Genomic DNA, 23,902 nt, shown 5'->3' with positions numbered 1-23,902 from the left:
AACATACTAATAAATCTAACAACACATCTGTGGCGCTCATGAAGTAAAAATATAAGGAGCAGTCAAACAAAAACGAGACAGATGGAAAAAAGCAAGTAAACTGTTTACTATTTCCAAAGCTACCGCTACAACTGTAAATACATTAATCCCACTATGAGACAAGAGGGTGAAAGCCTTCATGAAGAAATGTTTGCGGTTGCCTACGGAACCATGATTGTACCCAGGAGTGCATCTCTTCGTCCGATGGAAATCGACAGCCACGAATGTGTTGTTTTGGGGCCCCAAAAATACAGGGAGAGATGGGGACTTAAGGATGATGTGGAAGGGGTTCCCAGCGAAACTTCTGTAGCATAGTCGAAACAAACTTGGCAACACGTGGACGGGCATTATTCTCGAACAGAACGAATGCTGCAAAGGTGGTTGCGACTACGTTGCAGAAGTTTCGGTGTAAAGACCTTCCACAATCTCCGTACAGCCGTGGTCTCTCCCCCATGCGATTCCCATGTTTTTTGGAGTACTGAAGACAGACATTCGTGGCCGTTGATTTGATTTGGACAAAGAGGTGCACACATGAATAGAATCTTGATTCCGTAGGGAACTGCTAACATTTTCCCATGAACGCAATGATCGTCTTGTCTCGAATTTTTTGATTTATGTTATTTCATGAACAACATAAATGTGTTAGAGTTTAGTGTTTTGATCATATACGCTGAGTGTTGGAAACATGCTTAAGAGAGCATTACCTTCTGAAATACATTGTCGATTTGTTCTAACATTAAACATCGACAATGAATTTCACTTCGGTGATTAATAAACTCTATTATAAGTGGTAGTTCCTTAATTCTGTTACTTTAGTTCGGCTCCTTCTCAAGAGGACGGTCCCTAATAGCAAGATGTTCACTGTTCAGCTGTCGAACTTCAGAGCATACACAATTGTGGAGCCGACGTGTCTCTATTTGCAATGCGAATTGTGTCAGACATAGGGGACATAAAAATGAAAAAGCTGGCATAATATCCTTACTTTCATTCCATAATGTCATATGGGATTATTTTTTGGGATAATTCATCAAGCCAAGCTAAAGTTTTCCGGGCACAAAAACGTGCAGTAAGAGATATGTGGTGTGATCTCGTCCGCCACACACCGTCAGGTGGCTTGCGGAGTATGGATGTAGATGTAGATGTAGATGTAGAAGAACGTCCTGCAGAAGCCTATTTAGGGAGCTAGGGATACTAACTACTGCTTCCCAATATATTTATTCCTTAATGAAATTTGTCATTAAAAATATATCACTTTTTCAAACCAACAGCTCAATTCATGGAACCAATACTAGAAATAAGAATAATCTTCACAAGGATTTAAAGTCACTTAGTCTTGTACAAAAAGTTGTGCATTATTCAGGAACACACGTTTTCGATAACTTGCCAGCAGCCATAAAAAGCTTAACAGCCAATGATATTCAGTTTAAGAGAAGCCTAAAGGATTTATTGGTGGCCAACTCCTTCTACTCCATTGATGAATTTCCCAGTAAAACCACAATTTCAGTGCAGTAATGTGTTCATTATATATATATATATATATATATATATATATATATATATATATGTGTGTGTGTGTGTGTGTGTGTGTGTGTGTGTGTGTAAGTACAATCTAACTTCTGCACCATTTCACTTCAGTAATGCGTTCATTGTAAATAAGTATTATAGTACTTGTTTTACACGTTTATTACCTTATAAATAAATAAAAAACTTCTTTATTTTAAGTTCAGTGCATTAGTATTTGTAAAATGATTCTTTCATATAGTGTTCATTAAAAAATGACGATCATTCCGCTTGGGACCTGTGGAATAGTACAAGAGCTTATTTGTTTTAGTTGTAAATATTTGTCATGTATTGTTGTTTTTCTGACATGTTCTACATCCTGGAGGACCTCCTCACTACGGATCAATTGGAATGAAAGTAAATCTAATCTAATCTAAACGAAAACGTCGTCTCGTGACAGGTGGGACAGTACTGGAATGACACGCCAGGAGCGCTGTTGCAGACCCAGCTGCCACGAGTAGTCGACTGAGACAAGAAAGTCGCTGGTTTAGCAGGATCTCAGGACAGAGAGCAAGCGCCGCAGAGTCACTCGAGACCAGCAGCTGGGCTCAGAACGATACGGCCCTGCCGCCGGGAGCGCCGTCACTGCCTCCTGCTGAGCGGGTAGTTGGGCGTGGGCCGCACGACGCTGGCCCAGAAGAGGATGACGCCGGTGGGCCGGTGCTGGATGACGAGCAGGAACGGCCGGTCGGCGCGGAACTCCTCGGCGCGGCCAGAGAGCGTGACCAGAGCCACGGTGGCCGACGCCGCCTCCGTGCCGGACTCCGAGACGTCCACAACCACGCGGTGCAGCAAGTCGCCCACGTACAGCGGCGTCCCCCTGCGCAAAGCAACGCACGTCTATGTACACACACACACACACGCACACACACACACGCACACACACACACACACACACACACACCAGCGAGTTTCTCAAAACGTAGCGCCGCTATCAAAGATTCTGCGTTTTCCCTCGCAATATCTGTCGTCCATTTTAATTGGCACTATGGTGCAGCCATCTGGCGGGAGAAATTGTCACTACGATCACTTGTTTTTTTTCCCCCTTTATTGTCATTTGAACACTTTTACAAAAAGGTAGGCTGGCAGCAGCATCCTACGCCGCTCTTCAGCCAGAGGCTTGACATTGAAAATATACATAGAAGACACAGAAAAGACTGAACAAATTGGCGGGCAAAAGACAGTAGACACAGAATACAAAAAACACAAAGCCGTTCACACTCGACGAAAAACACACTAAAAACTGTCGGCACGGCGCACCAACGCTCACGACTTCGACGGCACAGGTGAACGGAGGAGCGTGACGGTGAACACTAAACACAAACACGATGGCACACACACGAGAAACTGGTGGCGATGATCTCCGGCGCCCGAATGTCCGCGTAGCGTGTGCGAGTCCGGGGACCTGCCAAGAGGGGAAGAAGGGGGAGGGGGCGGGAGAGGGGATAGCAAAGATGACAATGGCAGAGGAGATGGTAGGAGGAATGGAGGCGTGGGGGTAGGGAAAGCCCGGGGGAGGAGTGGGGAGAAAGGGAGGAGGGAAGGAAGGGGGAGAGAAGGGAGAGAGGGTGCCCATAGGAACAAACACAGGAAGAGGGAGGGAGGATCAAAGTTGGTAGGAGGGGTAGATGGAGGGGAGGAGGGCATTTTCACTAATTTTTAGTACAGTTCTTGTTGTGACTGTTGCTAAACTGCATCATATGTCACATTATTATTATTATTATTATTATTATTATTATTTGTAAGCAAAGTAGGGACTATGTTAATACAATAATTTTCTAGAGCAATTATGAGCTCATGAATATGCAGAGCAGACCATCTGTTGGCAGATCGGATTCTTGCAAATTAAGGACGAGTGTTTGTTGACAAGAGAGTAAGAGAAGACTGATATCTATTGTAAAATGGCATGACCAAAAACTAGTCATTACTGCTTCGACCAAGACTGGGAAGCAGTCCATAGATCAGTGTAAAAGAAGGTCGAAGAAAGATGGGACATACAGGTTCCTCATCCAGCAGTGATCGGCTGCTACAATATGGATGTCATAGCCCCTATTGGCAGGATCATCAGTTTTCACAGAATCCACACCAAAACCAGAAAGCCGATCGTAAAAACTAATTTTCATTTCATAGATCTGGCAAAGATGAGTATCCTACAGTATACTGATATTAAACTAAGAATTTCAGACTGTTTGTTAAGTGGCCAAGGTAAAAGCATTCTGAAGGAGAAGATGAGGAGTCTACACCGAAAAATCGAAGACTATTGCTCTCGTAACCACACTCACCTACTTAGCTCATTTGCCAGAAATGACGGAGCTGAAAAATAGCGTGAGGTGTAAGAACCCTGGCTGCATGAAGAAAACCAAATTAAAGTGGCAAGGCTGTTCAACTTCATCTGCCCAATATCGCACAACAGCTGTTTCCTGGAGTGTCATCAGAAATAAAATTGTCACAATTCCTGTAATTTTTTACAATTTATGATCGGTGTATGGTACAAGTAATATCTGTCTAATAAGAGTGTATTTTTTAACTACCAGTAAAGTACTTTTTTTCACATGTTTGACTTAATTTCTAATGCTTACTTATATTTCATCAACGCAAGTGTCCATTGCAATCGACACCCCTGAAAACCATGTATACTTTTTAATTCTAAAATTGTTGTGAATTCGCTTTCAATATCTTCTGTTTAAGAAGTACACGAAATATTTATCAAATAAATTTATGACAATTGCCTTCAGGTCTCAGGAGCATACAGGGTGTACAAAAATTAAATACTGAAACTGACATATTACGATGGTGCCAACAATATACACCGCCTGACAAAAAAGTGGAGCATCCAGAAGTGGACGAGGAAAACGAAATGGAACTTCGCAGTTTGAGAATATATGTGATGTTATTTCAGGGATTACAAAATGGACTCAAATTTACAAAGGACTTGGCTGTGTGAGCCCACATTCTTGAAGTTGCACTCTCTCTGGGCAGGATGCATCCACTTCGGACGGGTGTCATAAAGCCATTGTACCTTCTTTTGAAGCAACCTGATTCAGAACTGGCCCTAGATATTTTGGAAGCTGGCGTTGGGATGGAGCTGACGTCTATGATGGACCCACACCAAAGAGTGTGCTGTGCCTTTCCAAAAAATTACAAGAATGGAACCTCTCAACAGGTTGCCACCATATTCTGTGACGATGGTCATCCAAGGTAGTGCAGAACTGCGATTCATAGCTGAAGACAATGCAACGCCATTCATTAGAAGTTCAAGCATCCCAGTCTCGGCACTACTCCAAATGCAGCCATCTGTGTTGTGGTGTTAATAGCAGCCTATGCACGGACGGTAATTCTTTGGTATAGCTGCTGTTAGTCTTCGACAAGTGACACAGGACGACAAAGGACGTGTGCTTGGTACATAGTACTGCAAACGTCCATCGCAGTGGTTGGATGTGGTAGACCAGAAACTTGATGACGATTGTGCATATCCCTACGTTCCCATGCAGTCCAGCACCAGGCCAATGTCACATCTGAATGTGCCACAAAACTAGATATTGAATGACTAAGCCAGCTGGATAAATGGAAACCCACTTTGGGGCCTCTTTTGAACTCTGCCAGATGCTGATAACGCTGTCTCATACGAGTATGCGGAATCTCAGTGGCCTTTACTGTGGTCACTCAACATCTGACGCTGTTCGCGCTGCTTATATACCGTCAGGCCTGGTAACAATACTAAACATGAACAGCACTAATGCCCTCTGGTCACTGTTACATAGCCACAGTTTTGAATATATTGGTAATGTTAAGGTGCAGTACCACCACACTCTCAAAGATTGCATTTACTGTATGTTCCCTCAAACGCCTCCATTTTCCTGCATTCATTTATTTCTGTTAATCTTATTGACATTGCTTAAGTTCCTTATGTATTCTGTAGTTACACTGATAATTGTTTCCTCTTTTAATTGGTTTGTGTATCACCCTCCATGCTTTATACCTCCTGATGTAGCCTTGTCAAGTACTAATTTTATTTCATTTTATTAGTTTTATTTATTAATAGAAATTGTTATGTAGGCATGCTGTTCCTACTCTGTGTTAAAGTTTTTTCTGTCCACTGCATTTTTATTTTTTTACTGTTCAATTTTTTACTTCTTCATTGTACTACCACCACACTGTCAAAGATGTGACTTACTGTATGCTTCTGCTTCAGTCTATACGTATTACTTCTCTTCCAATGTTGTTAGCAAACATTGTAACTTCTTTGGTGACAACACTCAGTAAATGTCTGAAGATGGCCTTGTAAGCCGAAAACTGGTTAACATAATAAAAGTAATATTGTAGAACAAAAGCAAACTGGTTCTTTTCATTTATAATAATGTTTTTGTACCAAGAACCGGCGGATGATTCTGTTAACATTCAACAAATAATTGAGGATGTAGAGTGCAAGTGCTGCTCTGAAACAAAGAGTTTGAAGCAGGAGAGAAATTAATGACTGACCACATCAAACCAATCAGAAGACTGATGACTTAAAGGAAAACTGGTGTTGTGGAAATGAGGCCAAAGACAACATTTTTTATTTCTTTTCTATTTAGCTATGTCTTGAAGGACGATAAATAGTTTAGACAAGAAGAGAATAGAAGCTTTCGAAATGTGGTGCTACAGAAGAATGCTGATTGATTAGATGGGTAGATCACATAACTAATGAGGAGGTATTGAATAGAATTGGGGAGAAGAGGCGTTTGTGGCACAACTTGACTAGAAGAAGGGATCGGTTGGTAGGACATGTTCTGAGGCATCAAGGGATCACCAATTTAGTACTGGAGGGCAGCATGGAGGGTAAAAATCGTAGAGGGAAACCAAGAGATGAATACACTAAGCAGATTCAGAAGGATGTAGGCTGCAGTAGGTACTGGGAGATGAAGAGGCTTGCACGGGATAGAGTAGCATGGAGAGCTGCATCAAACCAGTCTCAGGACTGAAGACCACAACAACAACAAATGTCTTGAAGGGTGTGTTAATTAACATATTTTTAACCATGTTACTAATTCTGCTTGTGAGTTGGTTATGATATTTTATGATGTGGCATTTTGTGTTTCGGTTGTGGGCTGAGTTTGCCAGTATGAGTGCACATTGCGTTTTACGGGTATTTGCTGTATATGTAGACTGCTCTTATTCTGTACAAAGGGCCGTCAATAATTTGAAATCAACAACTGTTGTCTAAAATGAATTTTCGCTCTGCAGCAGAGTGTTATAGGTTGGTTTCCCGAAGCGGCACTGAGGCATTTGGAGCTGACAGCATAACTGCTCTACTGCCACTAACGTACAGACAATATAACAGAAATTAAGGATCTTACGGAGTCATATAAACGGTTGTTTTCCCTCGCTCTAATTGCGAGTGGAACAGGAAAGAGGATGAGTAATAGTAAGTAAAAGCTACCCTCTGCCATGCTTGCCGATGTACACTATCCAATCAGCAGCATCCGGACACACCACGTAGTGTGTAATTGAGCATTAGATGTCACGAGAAGTGGACACACCAGTAGAATAGGAGGTGGGGAGTATTATGTTTTCAGTAGAGAAGCAGTAAGAGCAGAAGTGGTCTATTAGGAGAGCTCGGTAACTTCGAACGTGGACTCATCAATGGATATGACCCAAGGAACAAATACAGCAGGGAGGTTTCCACCATTATAAACGCTTCCAAAGCTGACTGTTGGTGATGTGATTGTTAAGTGGAAACGCATAGGAACAGTGAGAGGTAAAGAAAGTTCAGGAAGAGCTCATACCCTGACAGAGAAGAGAAGGCGAGCATTGCAGACGGTGTTTGCAAAAAATCACAAGAAATCAAAGTAAGTAATCACTCATGAGTTCCGAAGAGCTACCAGCAGTTCAGCTAGCACAATAATTGTGCGTAGGGGGTTAAAAAGAATCGGGCACAGTGGACGAGCAGCTCCTTATAAACCACGTATTTCTGTAGTCAGTGCTAAGCGACGCTAAAGTTGGTGCAAAGGACGACGTCGCTGGACAGTGGATGACTGAAAACAAGTTGGAACGTGGCAATGTGACAAGAACGACTGCTCACTTCCAGCTTAGTGCGACTATATAGTGTCTCTACATCTGTAAATAAGAATAATCGATTACTGTAGAAGCAAACGCGGTTGCTGTACGAGCAACAATGAAAGTGGGGCGTCTATGATTCTGCTGTGCGCATACACAAACTCTGAGTCTGAGATTGTGGTGTCACCGCCAGACACCACACTTGCTAGGTGGTAGCTTAAATCGGCCGCGGTCCATTAGTACCTGTCGGACCCGCGTGTCGCCACTGTGTGATCGTAGACCGAGCGCCACCACACGGCAGGTCTCGAGAGGCGGACTAGCACTCGCCCCAGTTGTACGACGACGTTGCTAGCGACTAGACTGACGAAGCCTTTCTCTCATTTGCCGAGAGACAGTTAGAATAGCCTTCAGCTAAGTTAATGGCTACGACCTAGCAAGGCGCCAATTGTACCATTGCATGTATCTCAAGATAGAGTCTCACTTGTATCATCAAGAATGCTGTATAGCAAAGGACAATATACAAGTTAAGTGTTCTAGTAGCTACGTTCTTTTCTTTATCACATTCATAACTTATCCTGTTCCAGACTTCACGCCAGACGGCGTGAGTTGACGCGTGCCCTTTCGGCTACTTCACTGTGGACTGGCTACCTTGTCAGTCCACTACAGAGATATTATTATGGCGAGTAGTAGCCAGCGACTAGTTGTCGAGGGGAGTCGGAAGTGGTCGGATCCATGATGTGGTGGAGAGGAGCCGCGTGACATGGGAGCCTGCCGTGGTCGTGCTAGTAGCGCCGGAGGAGACTTTGGTATTAATGGAGGATTTTTTGGTAATTTGCCTTTTACCTGAACGTAGTTGTTGGTTGCCTGCACACCGGAGGGATTTTGTCAGATTTATGTGTGCACGCACTCACGAGTAATACTCTCTGTCATGGCCAGAAACGTGTTTGTTGAGTATAGACATTGTGGAATACTTGAAAATCTGTTTAAAGTTTGTCAGCATTTAGATCATCATTTTTGTGAATGTAGTAAATTAAAAGTTTTTATTGATTTCTTTCATTTTTCTTTACGTCGCTTAAAGCTGTTGACAGGACCTCTCCTGATAATTCGATTTCTCTGTGTAAAAGTATGGCAGTAATTGTTGCAATTAGTCTGTGCATTGCACTTTGCATGAATCGCAGTCCTGCTTTCTTTTTTTTAGGTATATTAGCGTGTTACTAATAGCGCAGTTGCAGCCGGAAGACGAGATAAGTCGTCTGTTGCGTACAGGAGCATTACAGAACAGTTGTTAGGAGACATTAGAGGATATTTTAAAAGTCGCAGTCAGATGGTTGAGAAAAGATTTCTTTATCTTTTGTGGGAGGAGTAATTGAATTTTCTATTTAGATTCCGTTTTTATTATCTCTCAATCAGAATTCTTTCATTATCACAGACGGAACGTCACATGCTAATTTCCGTACATCTTTTAAGATAATTTACGTTAAAGGGTGTCCACCTTCGTAGCGCAGCGGTAGCGTTACCGCCTATCACGCAAGGGAGCCCGGGTTTCATTCCCGGCAGGGGACTGGGTGTTGTGTGTCCTTCATTAGCATCATTGGCACACAGGTTGCCGACGTGGCTTCAACTAAAAAGACTTACAATACGGCGGTCGAACCCCGAACGGGATATCCCGGCCAATAAATGCCATACGATCATTTCATTTTTAGAATTACATTAATACCTTCAGCTGCTGACGGGCGTTGATACACTCCTGGAAATGGAAAAAAGAACACATTGACACCGGTGTGTCAGACCCACCATACTTGCTCCGGACACTGCGAGAGGGCTGTACAAGCAATGATCACACGCACGGCACAGCGGACACACCAGGAACCGCGGTGTTGGCCGTCGAATGGCGCTAGCTGCGCAGCATTTGTGCACCGCCGCCGTCAGTGTCAGCCAGTTTGCCGTGGCATACGGAGCTCCATCGCAGTCTTTAACACTGGTAGCATGCCGCGACAGCGTGGACGTGAACCGTATGTGCAGTTGACGGACTTTGAGCGAGGGCGTATAGTGGGCATGCGGGAGGCCGGGTGGACGTACCGCCGAATTGCTCAACACGTGGGGCGTGAGGTCTCCACAGTACATCGATGTTGTCGCCAGTGGTCGGCGGAAGGTGCACGTGCCCGTCGACCTGGGACCGGACCGCAGCGACGCACGGATGCACGCCAAAACCGTAGGATCCTACGCAGTGCCGTAGGGGACCGCACCGCCACTTCCCAGCAAATTAGGGACACTGTTGCTCCTGGGGTATCGGCGAGTACCATTCGCAACCGTCTCCATGAAGCTGGGCTACGGTCCCGCACACCGTTAGGCCGTCTTCCGCTCACGCCCCAACATCGTGCAGCCCGCCTCCAGTGGTGTCGCGACAGGCGTGAATGGAGGGACGAATGGAGACGTGTCGTCTTCAGCGATGAGAGTCGCTTCTGCCTTGGTGCCAATGATGGTCGTATGCGTGTTTGGCGCCGTGCAGGTGAGCGCCACAATCAGGACTGCATACGACCGAGGCACACAGGGCCAACACCCGGCATCATGGTGTGGGGAGCGATCTCCTACACTGGCCGTACACCACTGGTGATCGTCGAGGGGACACTGAATAGTGCACGGTACATCCAAACCGTCATCGAACCCATCGTTCTACCATTCCTAGACCGGCAAGGGAACTTGCTGTTCCAACAGGACAATGCACGTCCGCATGTATCCCGTGCCACCCAACGTGCTCTAGAAGGTGTAAGTCAACTACCCTGGCCAGCAAGATCTCCGGATCTGTCCCCCATTGAGCATGTTTGGGACTGGATGAAGCGTCGTCTCACGCGGTGTGCACGTCCAGCACGAACGCTGGTCCAACTGAGGCGCCAGGTGGAAATGGCATGGCAAGCCGTTCCACAGGGCTACATCCAGCATCTCTACGATCGTCTCCATGGGAGAATAGCAGCCTGCATTGCTGCGAAAGGTGGATATACACTGTACTAGTGCCGACATTGTGCATGCTCTGTTGCCTGTGTCTATGTGCCTGTGGTTCTGTCAGTGTGATCATGTGATGTATCTGACCCCAGGAATGTGTCAATAAAGTTTCCCCTTCCTGGGACAATGAATTCACGGTGTTCTTATTTCAATTTCCAGGAGTGTATATAATAACGGTGACAGGTGAAAATGCGTGCCCCGAACGCGATTCGAACCGGGGAACTCCTGCTTACATGGCAGACGCACTAACCGTCTGAGGCACCAGGGCACAGAGGATAGTGCGACTGCAGGGACTATCTCTTCCACGCCTCCCGCGAGACCCACATTCTCATCTTGTCTCTTCCACGCCTCCCGCGAGACCCACATTCTCATCTTGTCTCTTCCACACCTCCCGCGAGACCCACATTCTCATCTTGTCTCTTCCACGCCTCATCTTGTCTCTTCCACGCCTCCCGCGAGACCCACATTCTCATCTTGTCTCTTCCACACCTCCCGCGAGACCCACATTCTCATCTTGTATGTCCACACACTACATTCGTAGTGTCCCACCCCAACACACTCATTACTCGTGGAAGACATTCTTACCATGTCCCGTAAGAGTTCGGGTAATATGTGTGTATCCGCAAAGAAGGAGGAGGCCATGGCTGGTATTGCCAGAACTATATACTTATACGGCCCGCCCGGTTGGCCGAGCGGTCTGACGCACGGCTTTCCGGGCGGGAAGGAGCGCCTGGTCCCCGGCACGAATCCGCCCGGCGGATTTGTGTCGAGGTCCGATGAACCGGCCAGTCTGTGGATGGTTTTTAGGCGGTTTTCCATCTGCCGTGGCGAATGCGGGCTGGTTCCCCTTGTTCCGCCTCAGTTACACTATGTCAGTGATTGCTGCCCAAACAAGTTCACCACGTACGCGTACACCACCATTACTCTACCACGCAAACATAGGGGTTACACTCGTCTGGCGTGATACGTTCCCTGGGAGGTCCACCGGGGGCCGAACCGCACAATAATCCTGCGTTCGGTGTGGGGCGGCGGAGGGGTGAAGTGGACTGCGGTAGTCGTCGTGGGGTGCCGACCACTGGGGCTGCGGCGGGGACAGTGCCTCTCCGTCGTTTCTAGGTCCCCGGTTAACATACAATATACTTGTATGGATATGGTGTTTGTACTTTCGGACATGTCCGAAAGAACAGACATCATATCCAATTAAGTATATATTTCATTTTTACCTAAAAAGGTTACAACAAAACAAAAGTTATAGAGAGTTTACTTAAGACGGGCCAATCAGAATTCAGCTGGATATTGGGCCTGGAGCAAACCGGCGCAGATCGCAGGTTGGCAGTGCCGAACACTTCCGGAGTGAGCCAAGTTGGGCGTCAGCGCGGGTCTCAGTCACTTGCAGGAGCCAGGAGGTGGAGGAACGCAGCCACGGCGGAGGCGAACAAAAACTGAAATGCATCATCTGTCGGCGGACACCAATCCACATTGGGAAATGTGGACTGGTCGTACCAACGTCCTCCAGCAAAGAAAAGTAGTTCTTTCAATAAACAATTAATGTAAAGGAAGGAGGAGCAGCGAAACTTAGAGAACAGCATGAACCTGCAGTTCGAGTGTTAGAGAGTCAATAAGGGCGTTTTAAACTTAAGCAGGTTCAGTTTTACGAAGAAGGTGGTGGCTCATGTCACAGAGGCACAGAAAGATAAGGATGGCGCGAACGCCATTGTTAGGGACTTGGAGTTCTGCCATTGAACGGGATAGATGGTCGTCAGCATCACCAGCCCAAATCTCGTAAATAAGCTGTGAATGTTTGCTCAAATAGAGCCAGAGTGTGTTCAGTATCTTGCTTGTAGGTCGTACAATTTTATAACAGTGAATTAAAGTTTGATTTGGACTGTGATTACGACAGAGGCATGTTGTTGTTGTTGTGGTCTTCAGTCCAGAGACTGATTTGATGCAGCTCTCCATGCTACCCTATCCTGTGCAAGCTTCTTCATCTCCGAATAACTACTGCAACCTACATCCTTCCGAATCTGCTTCGTGTATTCATCTCTTGGTCTCCGTCTACGATTTTTACCCTTCACGCTTCCCTCCAATACTAAATTGGTGATCCCCTAACGCCTCAGAATGCGTCCTACCAACCGATCCCTTCTTCTAGTCAAGTTGTGCCACAAACTCCTCTTCTCCCCAATTCTATTCAATACCTCCTCATTAGTTATGTGATCTACCCATCTAATCTTCAGCATTCTTCTGTAGCACCACATTTCGAAAGCTTCTATTCTTTTCTTGTCCAAACTGGTTATCGTCCATGTTTCACTTCCATACATGGCTACACTCCATACAAATACTTTCAGAAACGACTTCCTGACACTTAAATCTATGTTCGATGTTAACAAATTTCTCTTCTTCAGAAACGCTTTCCTTGCCACGGTCAGTCTGCATTTTATATACTCTCTATTTCGCCCATCATCAGTCATTTTGCTATCTAGATAGCAAAACTCATCTACTGCTTGTCTCATTTCATAATCTAATTCCTTCAACGTTACTTGATCCAATTCGACTACATTCCATTATCATCGTTTTTCATTTGTTGATGTTCATCTTACATACTTCTTTCAAGATGCTGTTCATTCCGTTCAACTGCTCTTGCAAGTCCTTTGTTGTCCGACAGAATTACAATGTCGTCGACAAACCTCAAAGTTTTTACTTCTTCTCCATGGATTTTTCTTTTGTTGCCTTTACTGCTTGCTCATTATACTCATGCAGATTGAATAACATCGGGGATAGGCTACAGCCATGTCTCACTCGCTTCTCAATCACTGCTTCCCTTTTGTGCTCCTCGACTCTTACAACTGCCATTTGGTTTCTGTACACATTGTAAACAGACTTTCGCTCCCTGTGATTTACCCCTGCCTCCTTCAGAATTTGAAAGAGAGCATTCCAATCTTATTGTCAAAAGCGACAGAGGCATAGACGCACGTAGTTCACTTAGTGAAGCTTATGCTATGCAACAACACGGAGGCTGCCAGACATGGTAAGTCAGGTGCTGCGCTTGCTCCTGCCGCTGCGCTCATCATTTGTGGTTTTGTGGTCAAGCAACGATCGACGATAACATGTTGGTTACGATCGCAACTAATTTTAATTGTGGGACGTTGGTGGAGCATGACTGGGTAGTTCCGTCTCGTTCCTTTGGAAAGTATCCTGGCATTGTATAGGGAAACCCGGTTGGTAGGAAGAGCATAGTGAGGGCGCAATTTGGGTTAGACTAATTGTGACAAGATTTGCTACAACTTTGAACTACATTGTTGGCTGCACCAGTGGCACAAGCGTCACACAGAGGGGCGAAAACGCACGGACTCCATCTTAGTGGACTCTGAGGCGCACAGTACGGAGGTGGTAGGGGTCTTTAAAAAACACCGTAAAAAAGTCTCAAGAATATAGGAGGGTTGGAACTTAAATAGGGGCAACTATTTGTTCAGAACCGATAGAAAAGAGTTACATGTTTTCACCTGTTACTGTCCTTCAAAGTAGTCACCAGCGTTGTGTAGAACCCGTTGCCAGCGATGTGGAAGGCGTAGTATACCGTTAGCAGAGCCTGTTCTGTTGATGGTGTGAATGGAGCGGTCTCCTGCCTGTTGAATCTCGGGAACAGTTCTGAAGCGATTGCCACCAAGTGGTTCCTTCATCCTCGGAATCAAATCAAAGTCACAAGGACTTAAGTTCCGGGAGTATGGTACTTCCCAGTTCCATCGACTGAACAGAGCAGCCCCAGCTTGCGCTGTATGCGCTCGCGCATTGTCGTGCAAAATGATGGGTGGGTTGCGCAGAAAGTGTAGCCGCTTCTTTCGCAAAGCTGGTCGCAGGTGATGCTCCAAAAACGAACAGTAATACTGTGCATTGACGGTCTACCATGGAGGAACGTAATGCGTTACGATAACACCACCACAGTCGTACACGAGAATCACCATAACTTTAGACCACTCCATTCGCACCATCAACATAACAGGCTCTGCTAACGGTATACTACGCCTTCCACATCGCTGGCAACGTGTTCTACACAACACTAGTGACTATTTTGAAGGACAGTAACAGGTGGAAACATGTAACGCTTTTATATCGGTTGTGAATAAATAGTTGCGACTATTTAAGTTCCAACACTCGTACATGATATTTACCAGAAAATTGCTAGTTTCCTTAGTAGTGACAAACGTTCATTTCCCCGCATTAGGCTTCACAAGGTGACGAACATGAGTGGCTGTATTGCAGGTAATGTCAGGTAGATTACAGGTCGAAAAAATACGGAGGCTGACCACACTGCTAATGTGCAGGCAAGTCATAGATAGGGCACGCCACAAACACCTGTAATGCTATCGCTTACCACACCAGTTAATCAAGCTGGTCCAAGTGAGAAGGGATTGTAGGAGGCCTTGATGGAATGTTACAGAGTGATTTGTAGTGATGAATCATGCTATGCCCTGTGGCACTCCGACGGAATGGTTTCTGTTTGGTGAAGGTCTGGATGCTGTTACTTGTCTAGTGCCAACAGTGGAGTACGGAGGAGGTGCCATTGCTGTGTGGGGATGTTTTTCCTGGTACTGTGAGTTACCTTTATTGCGTTAAGAAAACGCTAAACGTGGAAGAATATAAACACATTTTGCTGCATTGTGTACTGTGTACAGTAGAGGAGCAGTTTGGAGATGATATTTATATCCTCATGACAAAACATCATCATTGAGGCTGTGATCTATGGACAATTTCTTGAAATGGACTGGCCTCCCAAAAGTCCCATCTGAACCCATTGGTTTAACTCTGGGATGGGCACGGATGTGGTCTTCACACCAGGCAGTGGAGTCCCGCATCACTACCCGGTTTCAGCTGTTGAGGAGGAATGGGCTGCCATTCCTCCACAGACATTCAGTCATCCGAAAGTGTCCCCAGCAAATGTCAAGCAGTCATAAAGGCTGAGGGTGGATGCACCCGATATTAATATCTACTAATAGATGTGCGGACATTTTTGTTCAGGTAGTGCTGATAATACCGTAACACGGTGGAGTGCTTCTGAAATGCTTACGTATTTTTGTAGACAATCCCGGAGAGGTCGGCCTGCTGCGGGTCGAAGATGGAGGAGACGCCGGCGGCGGAGAGCGCGCCGGCCAGGCTGGAGAAGCCCTCGAGGCGCATGCGCGGCACCAGGTAGGGCAGCTCCGTGGGGCGCGCCGACGCCAGCAGCCGCAGCAGCGTGTCCGGCGGCAGCTGAGACTCCAGCCGCGACAGTCCCTGGACCCCGTGCTCGTCCGGCAGCAGCAGGAACATGGCGAACGACTCGTCCTTGTAAGGCAGCCCCAGCACCTGCGACCGTCAACACGCGTGTATAGCAAGGCTGCTTGTAGGAAAGCACCGGGGGGTTTTAATTGAATTGCAGCCGCCCACAAAGGTCCAGTGTGGCCTGCAATTATCGTGCGAAAGTGGGTAGATATCCTAATGCGTTAATGCGGAACCGATCTACGCTGGAAAATATTAGTGCCCCCCCCCCCCCCCCAAAAAAAAAGGTTCACATGAGATTTTCACTCTGCAGCGGAGTGTGCGCTGATATGAAACTTCCTGGCAGATTCAAACTGTGTGTCGGACCGAGACTCGACCTCGGGACCTTTGCCTTTCGCGGGCGCTGATATGAAACTTCCTGCCAGATTAAAACTGTGTGCCCGACCGAGACTCGAACTCGGGACCTTTGCCTTTCGCGGGTACTTGCCCGCGAAAGGCAAAGGTCCCGAGTTCGAGTCTCGGTCGGGCACACAGTTTTAATCTGGCAGGAAGTTTCATATCAGCGCACACTCCACTACAGAGTGAAAATCTCATTCTGGAAACATCCCCCAGGCTGTGGCTAAGCCATGTCTCCGCAATATCCTTTCTTTCAGGAGTGCCAGTTCTGCAAGATTCGCAGGAGAGCTTCTGTAAAGTTTGGTAGGTAGGAGGCGAGGTACTGGCAGAAGTAAAGCTGTGAGGACGGGGCGTGAGTCGTACTTGGGTAGCTCAGTTGGTAGAGCACTTGCCCGCCAAAGGCAAAGGTCCCGAGTTCGAGTCTCGGTCCCGCACAGAGTTTTAATGTGCCAGGAAGTTTCATCGTTAAAATGGCTCTGAGCACAATGGGACTTAACATCTGAGGTCATCAGTTCCCTAGAACTTAGAACTACTTAAACCTAACTAACCTAAGGACATCACACACATCCATGGCCGAGGCAGGATTCGAACCTGTGACCGTAGCAGTCGCGCGGTTTCGGACTGAAGCGCCCAGAACCGCTCCGCCTATTAGTTCTAGTTTTGGCCACCATGTTCAAATCTTGCGCTGTAGGCGCAAAAAAGACTTATAGAAATGTTTTTATATGTAATGGACTAGGAACGGCTCATGGGCATAAAGGTCGAAGAAGAGAGAAAGGCGTAACGTTGACTTTATTATTAAGCGCCACTTGCACAATTTGTTCAATGTATACACCGGCAATATCGACGAGATTCTGCACAGCGCCAGATTTACACCTGGTGGCCAAAATTGGAACAATTTTTTTCAGCATAAATCATTTCCGCATCAATGCATCAGCATACCTCCCAAGTTTCGCTGCCACACGATAATTACAGCGCACACTGGATCTCCGTGAGTACTCACTCCGTCGCCAGGTCACAAGTGGCCCATCGGGACCATCCGACCGCCGTGTCATCCTCAGATAAGGATGCGGATAGGAGGGGCGTGTGGTCAGCACACTGCTCTCCCTGTCGTTATGATGGTTTTCTGTGACCAGAGCCGCTACTATTCGGTCGAGTAGCTCCTCAATTGGCATCACAAGGCTGAGTGCACCCCGAAAAATGGCCATCCAAATGCCGGCCAGACCCAACAGCGCTTAACGTTGGTGATCTGACGGGAACCGGTGTATCCACTGTGGCAAGGCTGTTGCGATCTCCGCGAGTAGTTGCACTTTAATTATAACCATCCGGTAGTTAACAGTTGGAACGGCAGTTTTTTTCAGGGAGAGAGACAGAGAGAGAGAGAGAGAGAGAGAGGGGGGGGGAGGGGGGAGAGGAGTTACTCAGGTACGTGCACGCAGGACGTGGAGCATTTTGCGTCCAAGACTCTCTGAGGAAGTGCGTGCGTTCGATGAGCGTCGAGTTGGCCACACGTATTCAGAAAACTTTCAATGTGATTCATCAGAATGAGTCCGCAGCTCCTGGTCTAGTGGCTAGCGTTGCTACCTCTGGATCACAGGGACCCGGGTTCTATTTCCGGCTAGGTTGGGGATTTTCCTGTCCGTGGACTGGGTGTTTGTGTTGTTCTCAACATTCCATGATCATTCATGGCTCGATTGGACTGCGTACAGATTGGGAATGCGTATGGGAGCTGATGACCGCGCAGTTCAGAGCCCCACAAACCAATCATCATCATCATTATTGTTATGTGTTAGTCGAACAGCTGCCAGGATTGAAACTTGAAAAGTGACAACTATTTATTTATGACTAATGAGAAATATGTGATTCATCAGAATGTGTTAATCGAAACAGTTACTAGGATTAAAACTTTAATAGTGACTACTCTTTGTTTACAACTTATGCGAAGTAGACGCATGACTCAGAGTTTTACTTTCCTTTAAAGTAGGCATCAGCATTGTGTATAGCCCATCGCCAGCGATGTGGAAGTCGCAGAATATTCTTAGCAGCACCAGCTGTGTTGATAGTACGCATGGAGCAGTCTACTGCTCGACAAATCTCTGGAACAGTTCTGAATGCAATGCTTCCTACAATTTGGGAAACACATGGAAGTCACAAGGGCGTAATTTCGAAGAGTGTGGTGGGCGGTACAGCATTTCCCAGCCCCGTAGATCAAACAATAAGTCACAACTTGAGCCATAAGTGCTCGAGCTTTGTCCTTAGAATGATGGGAAGATCCTAGAGAAAGTGTCGCCGCTTCTTTCTGTAAGCTGGTCGCAGGCCATTTTCCAAAAATTAACAGCTTAAAGAAACAAGCGGCGACACTTTCTGCAGCATCTTCCTATCATTCTAAGGACAACGCTCGCGCACACATGGCGCAAATTACGAGTCATTTGCTTTATAGATGAGGCTGGGATGTGCTGTACCATCCATCACACTGCCCGGAGTTAAGCCCTTATGACTTCAAAGTGATTCCTATATTGAAGGAAGCACTTCATTGCATTCGCTTCATAACTATTACAGAGATTTGTAGGGTAATACACCGCTCCACGCGAACTGTCTACACAACTGGCACTGCTAAGAGCATCCTACGACTTCCACATCGCTGGCAACGGTTTATACACAATGCTGGTGACTTCTTTGAAGGTTGGGGTTGTTTTGGGGAAGGAGACCAGACAGCGAGGTCATCGGTCTCATCGGATTAGGGAAGGATGGGGAAGGAAGTCGGCCGTGCCCTTTCAGAGGAACCATCCTGGCATTTGCCTGGAGTGATTTAGGGAAATCACGGAAAACCTAAATCAGGATGGCCGGACGCGGGATTGAACCGTCGTCCTCCCGAATGTGTACTTTGAAGGTCAGTAAAACTTTACATCTACATCTACATCTATACTCCGCGAGCCACCTTACGGTGTGTGGCGGAGGGTACTTATTGTACCACTATCTGATCCCCCCTTCCCTGTTCCATTCACGAATTGTGCGTGGGAAGAACGACTGCTTGTAAGTCTCCGTATTTGCTCTAATTTCTCGGATCTTTTCGTTGTGATCATTACGCGAGATATATGTGGGCGGTAGTAATATGTTGCCCATCTCTTCCCGGAATGTGCTCTCTCGTAATTTCGATAATAAACCTCTCCGTATTGCGTAACGCCTTTCTTGAAGTGTCCGCCACTGGAGCTTGTTCAGCATCTCCGTAACGCTCTCGCGCTGACTAAATGTCCCCATGACGAATCGCGCTGCTTTTCGCTGGATCATGTCTATCTCTTCTATTAATCCAACCTGGTAAGGGTCCCATACTGATGAGCAATACTCAAGAATCGGACGAACAAGCGTTTTGTAAGCTACTTCTTTCGTCGATGAGTCACATTTTCTTAGAATTCTTCCTATGAATCTCAACCTGGCGCCTGCTTTTCCCACTATTTGTTTTATGTGATCATTCCACTTCAGATCGCTCCGGATAGTAACTCCTAAGTATTTTACGGTCGTTACCGCTTCCAATGATTTACCACCTATGGCATAATCGTACTGGAATGGATTTCTGCCCCTATGTATGCGCATTATATTACATTTATCTACGTTTAGGGAAAGCTGCCAGCTGTCGCACCATTCATTAATCCTCTGCAGGTCTTCCTGGAGTACGTACGAGTCTTCTGATGTTGCTACTTTCTTGTAGACAACCGTGTCATCTGCAAATAGCCTCACGGAGCTACCGATGTTGTCAACTAAGTCATTTATGTATATTGTAAACAATAAAGGTCCTATCACGCTTCCTTGCGGTACTCCCGAAATTACCTCTACATCTGCAGATTTTGAACCGTTAAGAATGACATGTTGTGTTCTTTCTTCTAGGAAATCCTGAATCCAATCACAAACCTGGTCCGATATTCCGTAAGCTCGTATTTTTTTCACTAAACGTAAGTGCGGAACCGTATCAAATGCCTTCCTGAAGTCCAGGAATACGGCATCAATCTGCTCGCCAGTGTCTACGGCACTGTGAATTTCTTGGGCAAATAGGGCGAGCTGGGTTTCACATGATCTCTGTTTGCGGAATCCATGTTGGTTATGATGAAGGAGATTTGTATTATCTAAGAACGTCATAATACGAGAACACAAAACATGTTCCATTATTCTACAACAGATTGACGTAAGTGAAATAGGCCTATAATTATTCGCATCTGATTTATGACCCTTCTTGAAAATGGGAACGACCTGTGCTTTCTTCCAGTCGCTAGGTACTTTACGTTCTTCCAGAGATCTACGATAAATTGCTGATAGAAAGGGGGCAAGTTCTTTAGCATAATCACTGTAGAATCTTACGGGTATCTCGTCTGGTCCGGATGCTTTTCCGCTACTAAGTGATAGTAGTTGTTTTTCAATTCCGATATCGTTTATTTCAATATTTTCCATTTTGGCGTCCGTGCGACGGCTGAAGTCAGGGACCGTGTTACGATTTTCCGCAGTGAAACAGTTTCGGAACACTGAATTCAGTATTTCTGCCTTTCTTCGGTCGTCCTCTGTTTCGGTGCCATCGTGGTCAACGAGTGACTGAATAGGGGATTTAGATCCGCTTACCGATTTTACATATGACCAAAACTTTTTAGGGTTCTTGTTTAGATTGTTTGCCAATGTTTTATGTTCGAATTCGTTGAATGCTTCTCTCATTGCTCTCTTTACGCTCTTTTTCGCTTCGTTCAGCTTTTCCTTATCAGCTATGATTCGACTACTCTTAAACCTATGATGAAGCTTTCTTTGTTTCCGTAGTACCTTTCGTACATGATTGTTATACCACGGTGGATCTTTCCCCTCGCTTTGGACCTTAGTCGGTACGAACTTATCTAAGGCGTACTGGACGATGTTTCTGAATTTTTTCCATTTTTGTTCCACATCCTCTTCCTCAGAAATGAACGTTTGATGGTGGTCACTCAGATATTCTGCGATTTGTGCCCTATCACTCTTGTTAAGCAAATAGATTTTCCTTCCTTTCTTGGCATTTCTTATTACACTTTTAGTCATTGATGCAACCACTGACTTATGATCACTGATACCCTCTTCTACATTCACGGAGTCGAAAAGTTCCGGTCTATTTGTTGCTATGAGGTCTAAAACGTTAGCTTCACGAGTTGGTTCTCTAACTATCTGCTCGAAGTAATTCTCGGACAAGGCAGTCAGGATAATGTCACAAGAGTCTCTGTCCCTGGCTCCAGTTCTGATTGTGTGACTATCCCATTCTATACCTGGTAGATTGAAGTCTCCCCCTATTACAATAGTATGATCACGAAACTTCTTCACGACGTTATGCAGGTTCTCTCTGAGGCGCTCAACTACTACGGTTGCTGATGCAGGTGGCCTATAGAAGCATCCGACTATCATATCTGACCCACCTTTGATACTTAACTTAACCCAGATTATTTCACATTCGCATTCGCTAATAACTTCACTGGATATTATTGAATTCTTTACTGCTATAAATACTCCTCCACCATTGGCGTTTATCCTATCCTTGCGGTATATATTCCATTCTGTGTCTAGGATTTCGTTACTGTTCACTTCCGGTTTTAACCAACTTTCCGTTCCTAATACTATATGCGCACTATTTCCTTCAATAAGAGATACTAATTCAGGAACCTTGCCCTGGATACTCCTGCAGTTTACCAATATTACGTTAACTTTTCCTGTTTTTGGTCTCTGAGGACGGACGTTCTTTATCAACGATGATAATGTTCTCTCTGGTAAGCCGTCAGGTATTTTATCGTTTCGCCCAAGGGGGGGTCCCTCTAACCTAAAAAACCCCCGTGTGCACGCCACACGTACTCTGCTACCCTAGTAGCTGCTTCCGGTGTGTAGTGCACGCCTGACCTGTCTAGGGGGGCCCTACAGTTCTCCACCCAATAACGGAGGTCGATGAATTTGCAACCATTATAGTCGCAGAGTCGTCTGAGCCTCTGGTTTAGACCCTCCACACGGCTCCAAACCAGAGGACCGCGATCGACTCTGGGCACTATGCTGCAGATATTAAGCTCAGCTTGCACTCCGCGTGCGATGCTGGTTGTCTTCACCAAATCAGCCAGCCGCCGGAAGGAACCAAGGATGGCCTCAGAACCCAAGCGGCAGGCGTCATTCGTTCCGACATGTGCTACTATCTGCAGCCGGTCACACCCAGTGCGTTCAATAGCTGCCGGAAGGGCCTCCTCCACATTACGGACGAGACCCCCCGGCAAGCACACCGAGTGCACACTGGCATTCTTCCCCGACCTACCCGCTATTTTCCTGAGGGGCTCCATAACCCGCCTAACGTTGGAGCTCCCTATAACTAATAGGCCCGCCCTCTGTGACTGTCGGGACCTTGCCGGAGAATCGGCCACTGGCCCAACAGGCGAGGCATCCTGTGGTGGCTCGGAAACGATGTCATCACCACTAGGAAGCACCCCGTACCTGTTGGAAAGGGGTAAGGCAGCCGCCACGCGGCCAGATCCCACCTTCGCCTTTCGGCCAGGCACGCGCGAGCCCACCACTGTCCGCCATTCACCCTGGAGTGATGGCTGACCGGTAAGATGCTCACTGCCGGAAGACGCAGCGACATCAGGGGTTCCATGTGATTCCAAGGCCACCGAAGTAGGCATAGGCATACTTTGAAAGTATCTATTTTGTACGAGCTGTAAATAAATAGTTACCACTATTGTAGTTCCACCCTCGTATTTCCCATAAGTTGTAAATAAATAGTTGCCACTATTAAAGTTCCAATGCTCGTATAATCCGACCTGAGCATTTGCTATTCCACAATGGGTGCAAGAGTTTGACCTCTGCCCCAGTATGCAACAGACTACATTTGATTTTGCAGTATGCAATGAACTGTTGTTTTAACACGTGAACTTTGCGTTCAGCTATATTATTTGGTAGCTGTGCTCACCTGCAACGATGTTATTGATTGCGGATAGTGGTCCAACAGATTGAGGGACTTCACGAGAGAAACTGTGCCGCAGTCATCAGTCTGTAAACTGACGAGCGGCCAGGATAATCCGCACTCCCTCCACCCAGCTACATCACAGTCTGCAGACTCTTTTAAGCTCTCTTGTGCAGCGCGTCGGCCGGCCGCGGTGGTCTCGCGGTTCTAGGCGCGCAGTCCGGAACCGTGCGACTGCTGCGGTCGCAGGTTCGAATCCTGCCTCGGGCATGGATGTGTGTGATGTCCTTAGGTTAGTTAGGTTTAAGTAGTTCTAAGTTCTAGGGGACTGATGACCACAGCAGTTGAGTCCCATAGTGCTCAGAGCCATTTGAAGCATTTTTTTGCAGCGCGTCTTTTGAATCAGTGGCGATGTAGTGCGCACACAAGGCTGAATAAGTCATAATATAAAGGGCGGATCCCCTAAAACTTGCACCCTTTTTATTTCGTGAACGGATCATGAAATCGAAACTAGGTTTACGGCAAATGATAGTCGGCAGAAGGGCGCATGTATGGGTGATTAAACATTCGTAGCAGGCGAGATATTATTTAGGCAAGTGTATGTATGTCTTTTTCAAAATAGAGCCACGTGCTTCCGTTTAAATGCATTTAAAAGCTCGTAATGTTAAGGTTGAAACTTTTCGCCAG

At 46.3% G+C, this 23,902-nt stretch overlaps 1 protein-coding gene across 2 annotated transcripts in view; it reads right to left on the bottom strand.

The window, feature by feature from the left end:
- Positions 1-1,706: 1,706 nt before the first annotated feature.
- Positions 1,707-23,902, bottom strand: part of LOC126235691 (leukocyte elastase inhibitor-like) — a 161,822-nt gene continuing 139,626 nt past the window's right edge. For both annotated transcript variants that reach the window (XM_049944432.1, XM_049944431.1), the window contains exons 4-5: positions 15,698-15,975; positions 1,707-2,419 (exon numbers count right to left, since the gene is read on the bottom strand). In XM_049944432.1, the coding sequence (XP_049800389.1) occupies positions 2,182-2,419; positions 15,698-15,975 (516 nt within the window). In that variant the 3' untranslated portion in view covers positions 1,707-2,181. The remainder of the gene's footprint in view (positions 2,420-15,697; positions 15,976-23,902) is intronic.

This window comes from Schistocerca nitens, chromosome 2 (genome assembly GCF_023898315.1).
Source record: "Schistocerca nitens isolate TAMUIC-IGC-003100 chromosome 2, iqSchNite1.1, whole genome shotgun sequence".
NCBI classification, from domain to species: domain Eukaryota; kingdom Metazoa; phylum Arthropoda; class Insecta; order Orthoptera; family Acrididae; genus Schistocerca; species Schistocerca nitens.
This window is presented reverse-complemented; position numbering and strand designations above follow the sequence as displayed.